At 58.3% G+C, this 18956-nt stretch overlaps 6 protein-coding genes across 6 annotated transcripts; 3 read left to right on the forward strand and 3 right to left on the reverse strand.

The window, feature by feature from the left end:
* Nucleotides 1-527: 527 nt before the first annotated feature.
* Nucleotides 528-1241, reverse strand: SLS55_006428 (uncharacterized protein; the record flags this gene model as incomplete). Its single annotated transcript, XM_066777857.1, has 1 exon — nucleotides 528-1241. The coding sequence occupies one exon, from the start codon at nucleotides 1239-1241 to the stop codon at nucleotides 528-530; it is 714 nt and encodes a 237-aa protein (XP_066631952.1).
* Nucleotides 1242-4555: 3314 nt separating this feature from the next.
* SLS55_006429 (uncharacterized protein) lies at nucleotides 4556-7882 on the reverse strand (the record flags this gene model as incomplete). The annotated part of the gene is made up of 2 exons (XM_066777858.1): nucleotides 4556-7022; nucleotides 7080-7882. 2 exons carry the CDS (start codon nucleotides 7880-7882, stop codon nucleotides 4556-4558), a joined length of 3270 nt encoding a protein of 1089 aa, XP_066631953.1.
* A 627-nt stretch (nucleotides 7883-8509) lies between these two features.
* SLS55_006430 (uncharacterized protein) lies at nucleotides 8510-9093 on the reverse strand (the record flags this gene model as incomplete). The annotated part of the gene is made up of 2 exons (XM_066777859.1): nucleotides 8510-8644; nucleotides 8695-9093. 2 exons carry the CDS (start codon nucleotides 9091-9093, stop codon nucleotides 8510-8512), a joined length of 534 nt encoding a protein of 177 aa, XP_066631954.1.
* Nucleotides 9094-10130: 1037 nt separating this feature from the next.
* Nucleotides 10131-11182, forward strand: PRE8 (Proteasome subunit alpha type-2; the record flags this gene model as incomplete). Its single annotated transcript, XM_066777860.1, has 5 exons — nucleotides 10131-10174; nucleotides 10229-10248; nucleotides 10315-10365; nucleotides 10423-11016; nucleotides 11064-11182. The coding sequence occupies 5 exons, from the start codon at nucleotides 10131-10133 to the stop codon at nucleotides 11180-11182; spliced, it is 828 nt and encodes a 275-aa protein (XP_066631955.1).
* Nucleotides 11183-11889: 707 nt separating this feature from the next.
* Nucleotides 11890-14359, forward strand: TRP3_1 (anthranilate synthase / indole-3-glycerol phosphate synthase; the record flags this gene model as incomplete). The annotated part of the gene is made up of 6 exons (XM_066777861.1): nucleotides 11890-11940; nucleotides 11995-12082; nucleotides 12136-12206; nucleotides 12275-12507; nucleotides 12564-14287; nucleotides 14355-14359. 6 exons carry the CDS (start codon nucleotides 11890-11892, stop codon nucleotides 14357-14359), a joined length of 2172 nt encoding a protein of 723 aa, XP_066631956.1.
* A 1508-nt stretch (nucleotides 14360-15867) lies between these two features.
* On the forward strand, nucleotides 15868-18920 carry SLS55_006433 (uncharacterized protein; the record flags this gene model as incomplete). The annotated part of the gene is made up of 4 exons (XM_066777862.1): nucleotides 15868-16318; nucleotides 16493-17793; nucleotides 17843-18784; nucleotides 18888-18920. The coding sequence occupies 4 exons, from the start codon at nucleotides 15868-15870 to the stop codon at nucleotides 18918-18920; spliced, it is 2727 nt and encodes a 908-aa protein (XP_066631957.1).
* Nucleotides 18921-18956: the final 36 nt, after the last annotated feature.

The following is an 18956-nucleotide window of genomic DNA, read 5'->3' on the forward strand; positions in this document are numbered from 1 at the left end:
CAACAGTGAGGCTACTAGCTTCCATAGAGAAAATGTCAGCCCATCCACGTTGCACTCCTTGATTGGGGGAGGGGCGGTTTTTCTTGGATGCCAAGGCTGAGTCCGCCTCGCGTACACACAACCATCAACCTGCGTGCACACGTAGTTATTCCGTTGGCCTAAGCACAGAGAGCCTTGTGGAGCTTGTGGGCGGAGGCTGCAAGGCTGATGGGCTTGAAAGGCTGCCTTGGTGTTGTTGCGATTGCATCACTGCCCAGCTACAACAACCACTCGCAACGTTAATGGGCTGTAGATCTGCAGCAGCGGTTCGGCCGGTCAAGCAAACCGTCTCATCTCACTTCACAGCAGATTGATTCAAATGTTCGCAGCTCAAAGCTTCATATCGTCTAAAAGTGAATTCGTTTTGTGTGTACTCGCAGTCAAGACCTGCGTTTGGTATCTCAAATATGCAGGGCAAAAAACGCTATCAAAAATGCTATTATCGTCATCAGACAAACTTCGCTCCCCTTCGCTTTGCACCAACCAAATCACCCCTGCACGCTATCCCTCTTCCCCTCCAATAGCCGATTGATCCTCTCCTCCTTCTCCTTCAGATCCCGCATCAACCGCTCCTTCTCCTGATCCCACTGCTTCCGCTCGCGCCGCCGCTCGCTCAGCTCCTCGGCCTGCGTGTAGATGCGGTCGCGCAGCGCGGCCATCTGGCGCTGGAACTCGACGCGGCCCTCCTGGCGCTCGCAGCTGCGCGCCGCCTCGGCCATCAGCTCCGTCACCAGGCCGTCGTCGGTGCCGCTGCCGCCGCCGCTGTTGCTGCCGTTGTCGCCGCAGCAGCAGCTGCACCCGTCGTCGGAGCCCGACGGCGATGCTGCTTCCGCCATCGAATTGCTGGTGGTGGTGCCGGGGTGGCTGCTGCTGCTGCCGTACAGCGACGTCGTCGCCATCCGCGGCGGGCTCGATGACATCATCATGAGGCCGTAGTCGCTGTTGCGCTTGCCGGGCGAGTGCGACATGGACGAGGAGAAGATGGACGGCACGGGCGGGGCGGGGGCGGAGGGGCGGCGGAGCGGGTCGTGGTGGTGGTGATGGCGGTGGTGTTCGTTGGTTGATTGCTGCTGCTGCTGTTGCATCCGCAGCTTCTCCAGCTCCATGGCCAGCCGGTGTTGCTGGGTGCGGGCAGTGGCGAGCGCGGCTTCGAGGTCGTTGACGCGGCGGATGTCCTGCGGGGTTGCTGTCGTTGGCGACATTGGCTCCTGCGGGGCGCTGGCTTTCGCTCTCGGCGTGGGGGCGGGCGTCGGTGCCACGGCGGGCTTGTCGAGTGAGGGTCCCGTTGTTGCTGGGGTGGCGGCTGTAGAGATGGAGGTTGATGTCGAGGCGGCGGATGCAGCCGAGTTTGATGTTTTGCTGGTGGATGATGAAGATGCGGATGGTGAAGAGGGCCGGCGTGTTTTGGCGGAGGCGGGAGTGGTGGCCTGGGCGATGGTCTCGAGGCCACTGCGGAAACGGGAAGCGGCCATCTGATGGTCGTCCTTCACGACGGCTGCGACGCGCTGCTGAGCGGCAAAAGAGAAGTGGCGAGTGGTTGGTGACGTCGGGTGGCTGGCGTAGCGAAAGTGTCTGATCTGGCGTGCTCCGTGTTGGAATGACGGCGGGTAGGACCAGTAAAAGGGCGTTGCCGACGCGATGGCAGGTTTATCGATGCGGCTGTAGCAGAGGCGAGAGCCTTTGATCGTCAGATTTGTGTGACAGTGAAAAGGAGCCGGGGTGCCAAGAAAAGAGTCGAGGTCAGGATCTCGGGTGGCGGCGGGGTGGGCCGTCTTTTGTACAGAGATAGGAGAATGCAAGACAAGTCATATCATGCAGACCCCGGGCCTCGCGTCGCAGACGTACCTGGATTGGGTGGGTGTTCGCTTGCGCACATGATGGTGGTGTGGCCGGAGAAGGATGCGGACTAGGCGCCGGCGGCGGATTGGGATTTGCAACGGCGCGTGGAGGCTCGTTTGCTCTGCAACTCTGGAACAGGCGCGACGGCGAGGCAGCGGCCTATGTAGTTTCCAGTGTTGGGGCTGGCGGCCAGAGCGTGGGACCCTGCAGGAGCAGCATCGGGCAGCCGCCGACGGTGACGTCAAACGTCGAGGCCTGCGCCCCACTGTGCACTGTCATGGAAGCCCCAGGCACACAGGGCAGCAGCTCGGTGCGCGCAGCCCATCCCGTCTCCGCTAAGCACTAAGTACCTACCACTGCTCCGTGCAGGCGGTGAGCTGGCCAGATGTCGCGGCCTGACAGCTGCGCTTTTACTGCGCCCGAGGGCTGAGGGCTGGAGAGCTAGAGAGGCTGGCGGCTGCTGCTGCGTGACGGCCCGCCGCGTGACTGCGAGCCCTCTCGTGCCTCTCCAGCCCTTTGCAGCGCAGCGCAGCGCAGCGACGCGGCGCTGACACCGCCACCGCCAGGCTCACGAATCACTTGCACTTGCTGCTGCCCTCCCGCCAAGGTTGCCACCGCCGGCGGCTCTTCAGCCTCACGCCTGACACCAGCAGCCTTGCTTGGTGCAGCACCGAACGCTTAACGCTTGAGCACGCCGGCCGCGGTGAACAGTGCTTCTGCTGCTGCTACTGCTGGCTGCCACACCTGCCGCCACGCTGCGGGACCGGTTGATCATGGGTGTTTGACCTGTCGGCACGCACTCCGGCTGCTGCTGTTTACGTGATTGCGGCTACTACTTTGCGCCAGAAAAGAGACTCCAAGATCAGCATCCGACGCCTTGCCGACCAGCCAATGCGCTGACAGCCCTAATATTGGCCTAGCCTGGCCCCGGCACCTCGTCATGGTTCCTGCGTCCTATTCCTGCCTCTTGCCAGACCCGACTCAGTGTTCCAGCGCCTAGGCGTGACCCGGAGATTTCGCATTTATTGGTTTCCTTGGCCTGATGAATCGCTGACAATCCAACGGCCGAGTGCCATGACTTGCGCGATGCAATAACTGGGAGTTGGCACTGGCGTCGGCCCCCGGCAGCTCCTCGGATCAGATCCGTCCCGCTGCACCCCTCATTATTTCCACGATTGTAAACCCGATCTGCTTCTTCGGGCCCATGATCCACGGACAGAGCCCAAATATGGAAAGAAGAGCACAGAGGAAGAATGACGCAGCCTTTGCTCGGAAACTCACACTTGTTGTTTTCTGACCGCATCTTCGGAACGGGCACCATCGACGTGTTCGCGTGTTCGCGTGTCGTGTGTTGCGGGATCGCGATGGTGGCGGGGCTGGATTCGTCGGAGCAACGAGAGGATCTCGATGCGAGAATGCCATCCTTCACGCATACGCCGACGGGTCTGTGGGTCCTGGAAATAGCCGGTCTGTGGCTCGACGCTTGCGTACCCTACAGAGCTGAGGGAGTAGGAAAGTTGGAAGCATTTGGCTTCATGCTTGACCGTGAAGGTTTGATAAAAGGCCGCGCAGCCGCCGCACTCTTCGGAATGCTAAGCGATGCCGACCTCGTACGAGTGCTGGCCATCCCCACAGCACCTCCGTCATCCATAGCTGACAATGTGTCAGAGCGGAAGCCATGGTCGAATTCTGGGGGAGAATCTGGGAAATGCACGTGGCGCTTCCAACGGTTATCGCCTTTTGTGACCAGCCTCTGTCTCCACTGCAACTGACCACTTTCGTGAGGGACGTACGAAGATACTTCAACTCCCCACTCACCTCTCGTACTCATGCTACGTCACAACAAAGGACCCAGTATAAAATTCAGTTCGATTCATGTCTGACTACCGGCTACTATCAACGCATAGCACTGTGGTCGCGACGTTATCAGCTCCGGTATCCGCTCGTGGTGGAGCCGAGCTGGCCAGATAGGAAAGCGGGAGATGGGGCGCAGTGGTGCTCAACGGTCGCCTTGGCAATACCAAGACGCAATGGAACATGCTGGAGCTTGATCCAACCACGATCATGCACGTCCTGCCCATCAATATCGCAAAAGCAAAGAAAATCGGAGAAAAGAGAATCGGAAAAAGAGAGGCGTGTCCCGAGGGACGTCGGCAATCGAAATCTGTCCGGCGAAATAATAAGCAGCACTGTACGAGCATCGGGCCGGATGGGGTGACGATGCTCACCAGCAATTATTAGAAATCAACCATGCGATCCCTCCTTTGGTGCAGATGCACACAGGCACGGGTAAAGCACCGCATCGGTCATTTCGGTCTAGTGGGAGTCTGTAGGTCAAATCAGTGGCACTGCTCCTTTCGCGCCGTTTATCGAGGAAGGGAGTGAAGTTCAACGCTCACCGGTAGCACCCTTGTACTTTTTATGCGCTCCCTCCTTTGGCAGCATGATGCATGCAGGCGCAGGCGCGGGTAAAGCACCGCTTTCCGTCCGTCGAACTCTACCAAATCTGTGGGGACAAATAAGCGCCACTGTTCCTTGCACGACTTTTCAGGGTTCAACGTTGGGGGGGCAATAGATGCACACGCTCACCAATCATTTCCCGGCATCCTTCGTCGCGGTCCGTCCTCTGGCGAGCAAGAGAACGTGCACAAGCACGGGCAATGTTCGTCAGCAACTTCTAGACCCTGCGCCAGGGCTCCTCCTCATCCGTTGCGTACATCTCCTGGTCGACGTCACCGAAGAGATCGGGGTTCTCGGCCTCGTGGGGGACCCTAGGCTGTCGAAGCTGGTCAAGGGGGGAGTCCCTGCTCGGGAACAGCGGGTCCAGGGACTCCCTGTGTCCGGAACTTCCGCCCTCGTTGTCGGCGTAGCCGTAATACTCGTCTCCGTCGTGCTCGTCGCCGCCTTCGCTGCTACCGTGGTGACCCGTGCTCTCGAGGCGCTCATAGCTGTCGGCGGCGGCTTCGTAATCCTCCTCGTTCACGTAGCGGTAACCGTCGCGCATGTTTCCTTCGATCAGAAGGCCCTCCGAGTCGCGGAAGACGCCGCTGTACTCCTGTTGAACCGGCGATAGCACCTGCTGGTGCTGGCGGTGCTCGGAACGAATACCAAGACTGCTACTCCTGCTACGGTTGCGGATGCGGCTGGCACCGAAGGCGGCGGCGTGGTTGCTGCCAGACTGACGCGAGCCGCTCCTGGACAAGGCGGTAGATGAATGGTAGCCGACGCTCACGCTCCTCCTCACAGTACTCTGCCTCAGCACGTCTGTGTAGCCCGTCGAGCCGGCGGCGCCAGACGGACCCGCGACGCTCATGCTCTTCCTCAGCGCCATCTTCTCGCGGCCCTGTCGGGAAAACGCAGCATCGTCGACGCGGCCTTCACCGTAGGAAGAAGGTCCACCAACACCACCGCTACCGCTTCCACTGCCACTGCTGCCGTAGTAGCTGTTGTCGTAGCCCCTCTTCTTCATCTCCAACTCTGCCCTCTCCTGCTTCAGGCCACGCGCCCGATCAATCTCCTTCTCCAGCTTCCTGACCTCGCGCCTCAACTCCTGCATCGCCTTGCGGCCTCCACCACCACTCTCGTGGCCTTCTTGGCCTTGACCACCACCAGCATAGGCGCCGGTCCTCCACAACTGCTGCTGTCTCGCCCTACCCTTGCCCTTATCAACACCACGACCACGACCATCCGAGCCGCCAGCAGCAGCGTCCAGCTCGGCCTGCCTGCGCTCGAAGTCCCTCTGCACGTCCATCATCGCCGGGGTCGGCGCGAAGAAGGCCTCCTCGGCGGGCGGGCCGCCCTCCTCGAGCCGGCGCAGCGCCATGGCGCGGTGCCACACCTCGTTCAAGTCCGGGTCGAGCGCGGCGTCGGGCTTGTCCGGGTCCATGGCGCGGAAGGCGGCGAGGGTGTCGTAGTAAGGACTGCCTTCGATCAGCGGCGGGCTGGGGTTGGACGCCGCGCGTTGCTCCTGCTCCTGTTGATGGAGGCGACGGCGGATGTGGATGTTGTGGAGGTAGTAGTCTTCCTCTTCTTCCTCGCCTTCTTCTTCTTCAACCTCGGCGATGCGGTTCTGGTGCGCAGCGGCGTATTGGGGGTAGTTGGCGAAGAACCGGGTGTTGTTGTTACCGCCGGCGGTGTCAGTGACGGTGTTTGCGTCGTCGTAGTTCTCATAGTGGCGGTCCTCGAAGTTGTCTGAGAAGGCGTTCCGGGGGTTGTGGTGCTCCGGGGAGGAAGACGGGGGAGAACGCGCGAAGACGTCGGCATGGCTGGGGTGCTGCTGGACGCTGAGTGAGGGCGCGTCCGGACGGCGGTGGTAGTACTCGGGCGTGTCGTACGTTTCCTGCTGTTCAGGGCTGCTACTAAAGTTGACGAATGGGTCTTGGGCGTTGTAACCACCGCCGGCCGCCGCCTCTCCGTAGATGGGGTGGCCGCTGAGAGCGGGGTGGTCGGACTCCATGGAGACGAACGAGGGACGCTTGCGCTCGTACGAGTAACGACGAGTACGCTCGACGTAGATATCGTCATTGTCGCCGCGAGGTGATGATGGCCCGGCTTGGATGCCCGGGCTGATATTGGGAGTCTGAGGTGTGGTTGCGGCCGAAGTCATCCTCTCGCGGATGAGCTGACGCTCATCGTCGTCCAGCTCACCGGTGGCGTCGAGGGGGTGCGCCGGAATGTCCACCACCGTGGTACGGACTGAACCCGGACGAGCCTGGAGACGGGGAATTGGTTGCGAGATCTCGACCGGACCGCTGCTGGCGCTCGAGGTATCCGTCTTGGACTGCGACCGGCGCAGGCGGTGGTGGAAGACCCTGGCCACGGCGCCCTTTGCACGCAGGGCCACGGCGGCGGGGCTGTTCGATTGCATGAGCGCCGCCTGCTTTGCGATCTCCTCGCTCATGGCCGTCCACTGCCCCCAGCAGGCGAGGGTGGACGCATGAAGGTGTTCGGCTGCCATCTGAGCCTTGACGAACTGCTTCCCCAGCTGGGTGAAGTAGGTCATAATTGTCCTTTCCGGCGTCGACGGGCTCGTGTTCCCGCTCATCTCGTGCTGGAACGGGTCGCGGACTTCGTCGTAAAAGAGCCTGTACATAAGGCCCGCAATCTTTGCGTTACACTCTGCACCCATTTGGGTAGGTATGGGTCTGTGTTTAGCATCAATGGGTTCTCATGGATAGATGGGAGGGGGCTATGAGACGTACGAAAGCATTAGCCTAAACTTCTTGATTTCTTTGCCATGGACCTCCTTGGGAAGTTCCATAAAGTTGGGCGTGTCGCGCCTCACATTGATCTTGCCGATGGACTCTTGCAGAGCGCGCATCTGGCCCAACCAGCAGTCTACAGTCACGTTGATTTCACCCACGATGTGGGTGGCGCGATTTGCCGTCTCGTACGTTACTGTAGTGTTGTGAAAGCAGCTGCGCAGATCTTTGTGGATGGCGAGAGCCACCTCGCACAGCCTTTCTTGCAAGTTGCCGTCCCACGCGACGCGGACAATATGCTCGAGCAGCTCAAGAGTTGCCTTAGTAGGGACTAAGGACTTCAATGAACGGTCGCTGATGTCGCGGCGACTGTTCTTGGCACTCTTCGGAGTGAGAGCCATGAGTGTTTGGACATCGTGTGGTGAGGCTTCACCTTGCTCATCGTTGAGCTCGAGGTCGCGGATCATATCGTCGATCTGGGCGTGTTCCTCGCGAAACTCGCCGCCCGGGTTGACCATTCTGGGGCCGATTGGAGGAGGGAGTGGCTGCGCTTTGGTTGGATGCTGTGTGAGCATGGGGTGCGCCGGCGGCTCTTCAGCACACCAGTACGTGGACGCGGTCTCATGGTTGACCGAGCGCGAGTACACAGACGACGCGACGCGGCGAGGCTCTTGGCGCTCCACGCTGTTTGGCGCGTTGTCAGTAGGCTTTGCAGGCTCGCGGCGTTTCGTAGACGAGTCGTCGCTTGAATGCTGTCGAGGGTGTTCGCCTGTGAAGGCCATGTTCGCAAAGGCGTAGTCCATTTTGTGCAAGGTGAGCGGGCGCGGTATGAGCTGGCTCAAGTGGCGAATGCGTGACGAAGAAAGAAAGGAAAGGAAGAGGAAGTGAAGAGGAGCACACTGATATAGAAGATCTCGGTGGCCCGTGCACAAGCAGTGAATTCATGGAGAGTCCGAAAGGGCGACTACCCTCCCGAAGATGTCCCGTAAATGATGGGAGACCTGGGACCCGCTGTGATGGGCAGCTGAACAGGCCGGTGACTGAGGGTGAATCATGTGCAGAGTATTGTCACGGAAGTCAGGCCAGGTAAACACAAGTATAACGGATGGATGAGAATTAGGGAAGAGTTGCTATATGATCGAACGCCTTCATAATAATGTGCCACTTGACCTCAAGCAATCCACCTATAAAGCAAAAGGACAGGATTGGAAGCGGAGGAGTGACGATGTCTTTCGGGAACCCAAGCTAAGACAAGACGTCGAAGACACGGGCGTAAACACGAAAGACAGTTTTCTCTTCGCACACAGACTCGATCGGCACGACATTGGGACCATTCTGCAACAGAGCTGCAGAAGGGCGACGTGTCAACTCAAAGGTGGGCGGTCCAAATTGGGGTGATAACCTCGGCGAATCAGACATGCGAGGAACTCTTAGCTGGACGGACCGGCGGTAGGTGGATCTGGGGTATCATCTTCATCCTCGTCGTCGCCAGGTACATCCATGACTCGCTCGCCAGCCTTTTCTAGCGTTCTACGTGCCCAAGCACGGACTGCTTTCCATACGCCCTAATGAAAGTTAGCTAGAGATATCAGAATATGCCAAGGCATACACTTACGTAAATAACGGTGGCAACACCGATCAGGACGACCCCCCAACTGATGTTGGCAAGTCTGTCGCGACCAGTATTACCACGGTTCGACCCACCCAAGCCTCCGCTTCCCACTCGGAAGATCCTGATGGGGCTGACGAGGAGGTATTTCACAAAACCAAGGATGCCCAGAGATGCGAAACCTTTGACGAAATGGAAAGACCACCCCTCAGGTTCGTCCTCATGGGCTAGGTGTTCGTAGCTGGAAGAACTACCTCCCAATGGGACCACGGTACCAACTGGATCAAGGTACAGGTTGATGATGGGGTCGGCGATGAAGCCGAGAAAGAATGTGGCCAGGAGGAAGATGGCAAGGGTCAGAGAAATCTGAGTCGCGGTGCTACTAATCCATCGACCCCATGCCATGCGTTCAAGGTGGTAGCGAAACCCGCAAGTTGGACATTGCCAATAGTTTCGCCTGCCGTAGGATGGATCAGCATGACGCCACGATTGGAGGCATCCTTCGTGCACATAACGTGAAGATCCTTTGCATTTGCATGGACTGATGAGACGGCCTTCTTCCGACTCATACGTCACGTCAGGCTCAGACTGGAACATTGATGGTAGATTCTCGGAAGGCTGGTTGAAGGTTGGGAGAACAGTTTCCAGACAGATGCGGCAAGTCCTTGGTCCGTAGGAGCGCCTTGGTTTGGGTTGATTCTCCGCTGAACCGGTAGGCTGGGCTTTCGCCTCGTGCTGGTGAACTTCCTCGTCGGGTTCATACCATCCAGGCATGCTTGTTGTGCTGGGATTGGGGCGATGGCGAGCCTGGGAATCGCCAGCTGACGTTGCGCTCGTAGGTCCTTCGGCAGAGTGCGGAACGTCATCAGGCCAATTCCAACCCGGCGCTGCCTGAAAACCGCTTGACGCCATGATCAAAGAGGCGGACTTTCAGGAAATGGGCGTGGAGGCTAAGAACGGGTCGTGTGTGCTCCGGAACGCTGGGATAGACTGGTGGCAGCCGTGACAGCGCTCTGTTTTGAGTCAGGTTTTCGGTTCGTGCCTGTGAGAAGAATGGGTTAAGTGTTCAGCAACGACAGCGGCAACGCATGTGAAGGGGAGACAGCCGGGCGCAGCTGCATCGCCGAGCTCATAACGGGCGGCTGAGCCCCTTAAAATCGCGCGCGGGGTATGTGTGAGGAGGGCAGTGAAGGCAGCAGAAAAGCCAGGCGTGGCCTCTTCAATTTTGTGGCGCTTGCCGAAAGTCCGCGCACGTGATGCGCTCTTGGCATCCGCGGCGGCGCGAGCGACCAACCGCGTAATGCGAGCTTGCCTACAGCTCCGAGCTCCAACACCAGCTTCACACATCGCCGCCGCCCATCCCCCCACACCGCTAACAGCCGGTGTTATTCCCCCTCCATCCTTCTTCGCCTCCATCCTCCGACCCTCACAGCGCATCCAACATGGCCGACCGGTACTCGTTCTCGCTCACCACCTTCTCGCCCAGGTAAATACAAGCAGCCGAAACCAAGGCTACAACGCATGCTGACAAGCTCTTTAGCGGAAAGCTGGTGCAGATTGGTTAGTTTATCGCCGTCGGACGAGGGGGTTATACCGGGACATTGCCGTAGCTGACTTTGACCCCAGAGTACGCTCTCAACGCCGTCAACCAAGGTGTTACGTCGCTAGGCATTAAGGGTACGACTATCCATCAGGACGACTTGATTGGAACGGCGCCACTAACCTAACGCTCAGCGACGAACGGCATTGTGCTCGCCACCGAGAAGAAGTCCTCGTCCCCGCTCATCGACGCCCAGTCCTCGTCGAAAATCAGCCTCATAACGCCTGACATCGGCATGGTCTACTCGGGCATGGGCCCTGACTACCGCATTCTTGTCGACAAGGCACGCAAGGTCTCTCACACTGGCTACAAGCGCATCTACAATGAGTATCCTCCCACGAGGATATTGGTGCAGGACGTCGCCCGTGTCATGCAGGAAGCTACCCAGTCTGGTGGTGTGCGGCCGTACGGTGTCAGCTTGCTCATTGCAGGCTGGGACGAGGGTATCGAGCCTGAGTCGGAAGATACTGCGGACGATGAGAAGAAGAAGGTGGCTGGCAAGACCGGAGGTATCTTGAAGGGCGGCCCGAGTCTGTACCAAGTCGACCCCAGTGGCAGTTATTTCCCGTGGAAGGCCACTGCTATCGGCAAGAGCGCAACCAGCGCCAAGACGTTCTTGGAGAAGCGTTACACCGAGGGCCTGGAGCTTGAGGATGCGATCCACATTGCCCTTCTCACGCTGAAGGAGACCATAGAGGGGGAGATGAACGGCGACACCGTGGAGATTGGTAAGTATGATATCTTCACGTGAAGGCAGCTAATTAACCTTGCATAGGTATTGTCGGACCCCCTGAGGATCGTCTGCTTGGATATGAGGGTGCAGAGGGTGCCAAGGGCCCCAGGTTCCGGAAGCTGAGCCCGCAGGAGGTGGAGGACTACCTGACCAACTTGTAAGCGACACGACGCATGGCATTTGTGCATATCAGCACTCTGCTTTCGGGTTAGCGACACGGTTGTGGGTTTGGTAGATTGCCGAAGAGGGAATCCGGTGTAGACTAATCAACTACGAAATGATGCATGCGGGTATGAGTCAAACGATCCAAGTATCATGCCAGGCATATTCGTGTCTCTCTTTCAGGGTCTGTTCCTGCAAGATCTGGACCACACGGCCCCGACAACAATTGAGTCCTGTCTTCGCGTCCATGTTGTCGTCTGCGTAGCCGCACAACGCCATACTTAGTATGCGCCGCAAGGGCGTTTCCGCACAATCTATCGTGCTGCATGACGTGTGAGAAGGAACGGAGTCGCCACGTGTAAGGGAATCTACGGAAAAACTATGAGTGGCTTCGGGATTTGACGGCAGAGAGTCCAATAGCAAGCGCACAATTTAGCTAATGGAGATGGGCAGGGCTGGATCTCCAGGCGATGTGCAGGCCAGCGGGGATCGGCTACCGTGGTACCGGACCGCCGCCTTCGGCTTTGTTCGCCCCTCCACGCCGGCGCTCCGAGAAATTCATTTACGGGTTGACTCATGACGCCGTAACCCCACTGGCATCCACCTCTCCCCCGGGCCTCTATATCTTCGCTGTTCCCCGGATCGCATACTCTCTACGACCTCACATACCATTCCACACGCCAATTGAGGCAGCAATCCGCCCGCCATGGCCGACCACATCCGCAAGACTTTCCAGCAGTGCAAGAAGGAGCAGAGGGTACGCTCTTCTCTCCGTCGACATATTAAACAGCGTGGTCTGACTGTTCTGTAGCCTGCTCTTGTCACCTATGTGACGGCTGGTTACCCTACGCCGCAGGAGGCTCCTGATGTCCTGCTGGCTATGGAAGCTGGCGGTGCCGGTAAGTCTACGGCTGCACGCAGCGGCAAGAACAGCGAGCTCACGACTGCCCAGATGTTATTGAACTCGGAATGCCCTTCACCGATCCTATCGCCGATGGCCCTACTATTCAGAAGGCCAACACTGTACGTCGCCACCCAAAGCCGCAACCTGCCCCGAATACAATGGAACAACGACTGACGAGAGCGTACAGGTTGCTCTCAAGCATGGAGTCAACACATCGCAGGTTCTCCAGATGGTCCGGGACGCCAGGGCTCGTGGCCTGCGTGCTCCCGTCATGCTTATGGGCTACTACAACCCGCTTCTAAGCTACGGCGAGGAGAAGATGCTCCAAGACGCGAAGGAGGCTGGCGTAAACGGCTTCATTATCGTTGATCTTCCCCCGGAGGAGGCCGTCCGCTTCCGCAACTTCTGCTCCAGCTACGGGTATGCGATAGTCCTGCTGCCACAATGTCTATCATGCTAACTCGTTCTCAAATTAGGCTCTCGTACATTCCTCTCATCGCCCCTGCCACCTCCGACGCCCGCATGCGCGTGCTGTGCAAGATCGCCGATTCTTTCATTTACGTCGTCTCGCGTATGGGCGTCACTGGCGCTACCGGAACTTTGAATGCTGCTCTTCCTGAACTGCTGGCCCGCGTTCACAAGTATTCTGGGAACGTCCCTGCCGCCGTCGGCTTTGGTGTCAGCACAAGGGATCACTTCGAGAGTGTTGGAAAGCTCTCCGAGGGTGTTGTCATTGGCTCCCAGATCATCAATGTCATTGCCTCTGCTGCTCCCGGCGAGGGTGCGAAGAAGGTTCAGGAATACTGCAGCTCTATCACCGGTCGCTCGCCTGGTCAAAACGGTACCACTCGCGAAGTCGGCATTGTGGAGGCTCTTGGAGAGGCGAGGGAGCCGGAGGGTGTCCATGTCGACAAGGTTATCACGGACAACGACGTCCCTGACGGACCCGGACTTGCTGACCAGATCGAGGCTCTCAACGTCGAAGCCGCCTCGAATCCCCATGCTCTTCCGGCCAGGTTTGGCGAGTTTGGTGGGCAATATGTTCCCGAATCGCTTATGGACTGTCTTGAGGAGTTGGAGAGAGGCTTCAACGAAGCGAAGAACGACCCTAAGTTCTGGGAGGAGTACAGGTCCTACTACGACTACATGGGCCGTCCAGGCCACCTGCATTTGGCCAACCGGCTGACTGAACATGCTGGAGGCGCCAACATCTGGCTGAAGCGGGAGGATCTCAATCACACCGGAAGCCACAAGATCAATAACGCGCTCGGCCAGATCCTGGTTGCCCGCAGACTGGGCAAGACTGAGATCATTGCCGAGACCGGTGCTGGTCAGCACGGTGTTGCAACCGCAACTGTCTGCGCCAAGTTCAACATGAAGTGTACCATTTACATGGGCGCAGAGGATGTCAGGCGTCAAGCTCTGAACGTCTTCCGCATCAAGCTTCTTGGTGCCCAGGTCGTTGCCGTTGAGGCTGGTGCCAGGACTCTCCGTGATGCCGTCAACGAGGCTATGCGCGCCTGGGTGGTCAACCTCTCTTCCACGCACTACATCATTGGCTCTGCCATTGGTCCCCACCCCTTCCCTACCATTGTCCGTACGTTCCAGTCCGTGATCGGCAATGAGACCAAGGAGCAGATGATGGAGCAACGCGGCAAGCTCCCCGACGCCGTCGTCGCCTGCGTCGGTGGTGGTAGCAACGCGGTCGGCATGTTCTACCCGTTCGCCAACGATCCTAGCGTCAAGCTTTTGGGTGTTGAGGCTGGTGGAGATGGTGTGGATACCGCTAGGCATAGTGCTACCCTGACCGGTGGTACAAAGGGTGTTTTGCATGGTGTTCGCACGTACATTCTGCAAGACAAGCACGGCCAGGTCAGCGAAACTCACTCCGTGTCGGCCGGTCTCGACTACCCCGGTGTTGGCCCCGAGCTTTCGTCCTGGAAGGACTCCGAGAGGGCTAAGTTCATCGCGGCTACGGACGCCGAAGCCTTTATTGGCTTCCGTCTTATCTCGCAGCTCGAGGGTATCATCCCCGCTCTCGAGTCGGCGCACGCCATTTTCGGGGCCATCGAGCTGGCCAAGACGATGGAGAAGGACCAAGACGTCGTCATCTGCCTTAGCGGCCGTGGCGACAAGGACGTCCAGAGCGTTGCGGAGGAGCTGCCCAAGCTGGGTCCTCAGATTGGCTGGGACCTGAGATGTAAGTTTACCCCGTCCGCGTGACGGTCTGCCGTTTTATCCACCGACAAAGCTAATAGTTCTTGCAGTCTAAACCCCGGGATTTCGGGACGGGCGGACGGTCGCCGCTTTAGGCTAGACAGATCAAAGTAGAGCAAAATCAACGAAAAGTTCTCTTGTTCGTTTATCATTGTACTTCAACTGGCATCTTTGGGCCACTTTCCCGGGCGCAAAACTATTGAGTGGTATCGTCCGGATGCAATAATTTTGAGGCCCCCTTACGTGCAAGCCCACCAAATCGCTGAATAAGCCAATCGAAAACTCGAAGCTTCGCGTCTTGTACACTAGTTTGGGATTTTGCGGTGTAGGTGTAGCACAGCATCACGGCGTGTGTGCCGATATCTCCTAAATCGGCGCGATCAACTGCCACGTTCACCGGTCCGGTGGCACTCTCGTGTCTTATACACAGTAGCTGGACGTTTTTATACGGGTTGATACGTCAGACCCATGTCTACGTCCGGGGTTTCGCTTCCACTACCCATGTAGAAAAACTATAGCGTGGACATGTCGATGGATCGCGCCGACGAAGAGATATTGGAGTCGGACGAAGACTCCGGTCTTTCATGTGAAAGTACACGTTGTTTATGCTGTTCGAGTGGGCGAAATGCAGCGGTCAGACTAGTTGTGGCGGGCCAACCAGCCGTCGTAGGTGGCATGTGGCTGTGTGGAACCCTCGCAATCGGTAGGCATGCGGGTCGGGTTATCGTCTAATCAGCAGCCGGCGATGCTAAAAATAAGGATGCATTCTTCAAGTTTTGAAACACGGTGCGGCTGGGAAAGGAAGGCGACTAGCGCCGCCCGGCGTCGAGGAGTGCGCCCGGTGACTGCGCCGCGAGGTACCCCACCGCCGTTGAGCAAAAGCAACAAAGACGGCCGTTGACGCGCGCATCAACGTCGTTGTTCTGCTGAATGGTGAGCGTCGCTTGGCGGCGGGGGCCTGTCACCCAGGGTCTCCCCACATGTACGCGTTTCACCTTAAGGGTCGCGCCATCGAGGAAAGCAGCAAGCAACGGTGACGGCAACGGCTCCCGCACGCCGACATATGCTGTGACCGCATCGTTCCAAGGGAGCCACTGCACGCTGCAAGGACGCGCGGAAAAAGTCCAGAGACTGCTCCTGTGCCGGTCGCCCCCTCTCCTTAAGAGACAAGGCCGCCGGTAGGATCGGCGGAGGCTGGAAGAGCGCGCGCTTTGGCGCTGATCGCCGGCCTGCCGTGGTGCCTCGAGTGGCTTTCCCCTTCAGTTCGGCGACGGTGGATCTTCGTGGTTAAACAAGCTGCGCGTTCGCTTCGACATCACATCAACACGACGCCGCCAGCCTCCCGCCGCTGGCCCGCTCTCTCTCAACAACAATCCACCTGCATCCACGACCTCTCACGACCCGCATCTTGTGCACCCTCCGCCATTGATCCAGCCCCGGCCCTCCGTCCGCGCTCCGGACGCCTGCTCGCACTCGACGACAATCCTCGGCTACACGACCATCTCACCGGAGCTCGTCTGCCGGCCCCAGCACACACCCACAATCGCGTCCGCACAGTCCGACATGGAGGAGAACAGATCGCGGCCCCAGACCGGGAGCTCTGACCACGAAAATGTAGGTGCTCGCGTGGAAAATGCAAGGGAGGAGGGGCTCGACACTGATGCCAACTCCTTTGCCCAGGACAACTTCGAGGACGCTGCAAGCATGGCGCGCTCCCACTCCGGCGAACGCTCGCTGACCGGTCGGCGCTCGTCGACCGACTCGAAGACCACGCTCGACAAGAGGGACTCGGACGTGTTTGACGTGCCCCCTGTGCCTGCTCTGCCCGCCGAGCACATGGAATCGAACGCTGCGTACATGGAGCCGAACGGCCAAGACTATGCACCCGACGACAACAAAGTCGACGACGAATCCGGCGATAAAGAAGATTACGCCAGCACCACAAAGTCCCCGCCCGTCAAAGCCACCAGCGTGCTTTCGAGCGAGTCGATGGACGAGGTGAACCTCGACGAAGGTAAGGACCCGATATCTCTGCCAGCCTCTTGCGGGGCTGCTTCAGGCGTGCTGGCAACTCCGGGTTGAGCCTCGGGTTTGCCGCAAAAGCGGCAGCAGCGAGCCTTGGGGCAGGCGCGAGCGCCGTTGGAAGGTTCGATCCACGTCACGGAATGTCTCACTAACAAAGTCACAGAGGGTAAGAAGTCCGCAAATCACTCCCGCAACTCGACACTCGCAGAGCTGCCCTCCAAGCCCGTCGTCGATCGCGATTCCAACGGTTCAATGCAAGGCCTACCGAACCATGTGCCCACCGTCCAATTCCCTCCGCCGCCGCCTCCGCCCGAGAAGGTAGAGCTCGCTCCTCCGCCCCCGCCTCCGAAGCGCACTCTCACAAGTCCGTTCGCATGGCTTTCGAGAGGAAGCAGCGAGAAGAAGTCACCTCCGTCGTCTAAGGAGACGAGCCGAAGAGGAACCAACGCATCCGTTGCAACGGTCGGCAGTAATCACGATATCATGGAGAACGGACACGAAGGCAGCAATGGAAGTGGCAGCGCAAGGTCTAGCCGTCACAGCCTCAAGGACCGCTTCAAGTTTGCTCGCATGCGCGAGGAGGCCGGCATTGCCATTGACGAGGAGGGTGAAGTCGATCTTGTCCCCCCGAAGAATAGCCTCACGGCTGGCCGCTCTTTGAGTGTCAGTGTTCCGGGAGAGAAGGAGGAGGAGGCTCCGCCCATGACCCGCGTCGCTTCCAGTCCGGGAGCGCCAACGCATCAGCCGACCGTCAACCCCAATCTTGCGCCCGGTACCGCTGCCGGAACAGCAATCGGTCCAGAAGATGATAATGCACCTCCTGTCGACTGGGACCTTTGGCAATCTGTCGTCTACGAGGGTCCTGCCGCTGTAGCCAGAACAAGTGCTGAGGAGCTGAATCAAGCCATCGCTAGCGGAATCCCCCAGCCAATCAGAGGCGTCGTCTGGCAGGTACTTGCGCAGAGCAAGAATGAGGACTTGGAGGTTGTTTACAGGGACTTGGTCAATCGGGGTACGGACAAAGAGAAGGTGCTTTCGAATGTCCCGCAACTCCCCCGTAATGACAGTAGCGAAGATGTTCACAACAAAAAGGAATCCGTCACGTCATCCGCATCCTCGCAACATTCCGACTACTCGACGCCTGCCACCACGACGACCGGTGGAACCGCGAACGGAGTGAACGGCGTGAGTTCGCCGACGCAAAACGGCTCGCGTGACTCTCAGATGTCCGCAAAGATGCTGGAGGAGAAAAAGAAAAAGCAAAAGGATGAAGCCGCGGCGTTGCAGAAGCTGGAGAAGCAGATCAAGCGTGACTTGGGTGCCAGGACCAGCTATTCAAAATATCTAATGGCAGCTGGCCTGCAGGATGGACTCTTCAACCTCTGCAAGGCGTATGCGCTGTTTGATGCCGAAGTTGGATACCCACAGGGCGTCAATTTCATCGCTATGCCCTTGCTTTTCAATGTAAGTGCAATGCGTTTGATCTGGAAGACTGGTCACTAACTTGGCACAGATGCCCGAAGAAGAAGCCTTCACTTTACTTGTCCGCTTGATGAACAAGTACGGCCTCCGCGACCTGTTCATTCACGACATGCCAGGCCTCCACTTGCATCTGTACCAGTTCGAACGTTTGCTCGAGGACTTCGAGCCCGCGCTCTACTGCCATCTGCACCGCCGCGGTGTCTCCCCTCAGCTCTACGCCACGCAATGGTTCCTGACCCTGTTCGCCTACCGATTCCCTCTTCAGATTGTTCTACGCATCTACGACCTTATCTTGAGCGATGGCCTGGAGAGCGCGATCTTGAAGTTCGGCATTGTTCTGATGCAGAGGAATGCCCAGGCTCTTCTGGAGATGGGTGACATGTCGCAGCTCACGACCTTCCTCAAGGAGCGTTTGTTTGACGTTTACATTGACAAGGCACCGACTCATTCCTCCCTTATGGAATCCGGCTTCTTTGGCAGCACTGGCGGAGTGGACAAGGAAGTCTATCGGGCCGACAAGCTGGTTCAAGATGCGTGTACAGTGAAGATTACCCCAAAGATGCTCCAAGCCTACGCTGCTGAGTGGAGGGAGAAGCAACGGGTTGAGAAGGAACGTGAGGCCGAAGTAGAGGGTCTCAAGGCAACCGTTCACTCGTTGACTTCGAAAGTTCGCAACCTTGAGGAGCGGACGGAGAAATCCGACACCGAGCACGTCGCTTTGGCTTCGGAGCTCGTTCGCACCAAGGTAGAAAACGAAAGGCTGACGGACGAGAACGAGAGTATGAAGGGTCAAATTGAGGAGCTGAGGAAGTTGGTGGACCTCCAAGGCGCCGAGGTTGAGGACCGCATGAATGAGCAGCTCCATGTCGCTATGCGCCGTAACAGTGAAGTTCAGACCGCCAACAGGGCGCTCGAGGAGCAATTGGCCGAGGCGGAGAAGGAACTTGTGGAGACGAAGCTTCAGTGGGCTCAGGTCAGTACCAATCCCGCAATTTCGTGCAAAGAGGAAGTTAGATCACTGACCCGTAGGAAACTCCCGCCAGATTAACGCTGATCACGAAACACTTCGGCAAAAGTGGAGTAATGTGCAAAACATGCTCAACTCGTAATCGATCTGCCCCGTTCTCCCTTCCGGCTGGTCAACG

The sequence above is a fragment of the Diplodia seriata genome, assembly GCF_021436955.1.
Source record: "Diplodia seriata strain FDS-637 chromosome Unknown scaffold_6, whole genome shotgun sequence".
Lineage (NCBI taxonomy): Eukaryota > Fungi > Ascomycota > Dothideomycetes > Botryosphaeriales > Botryosphaeriaceae > Diplodia > Diplodia seriata.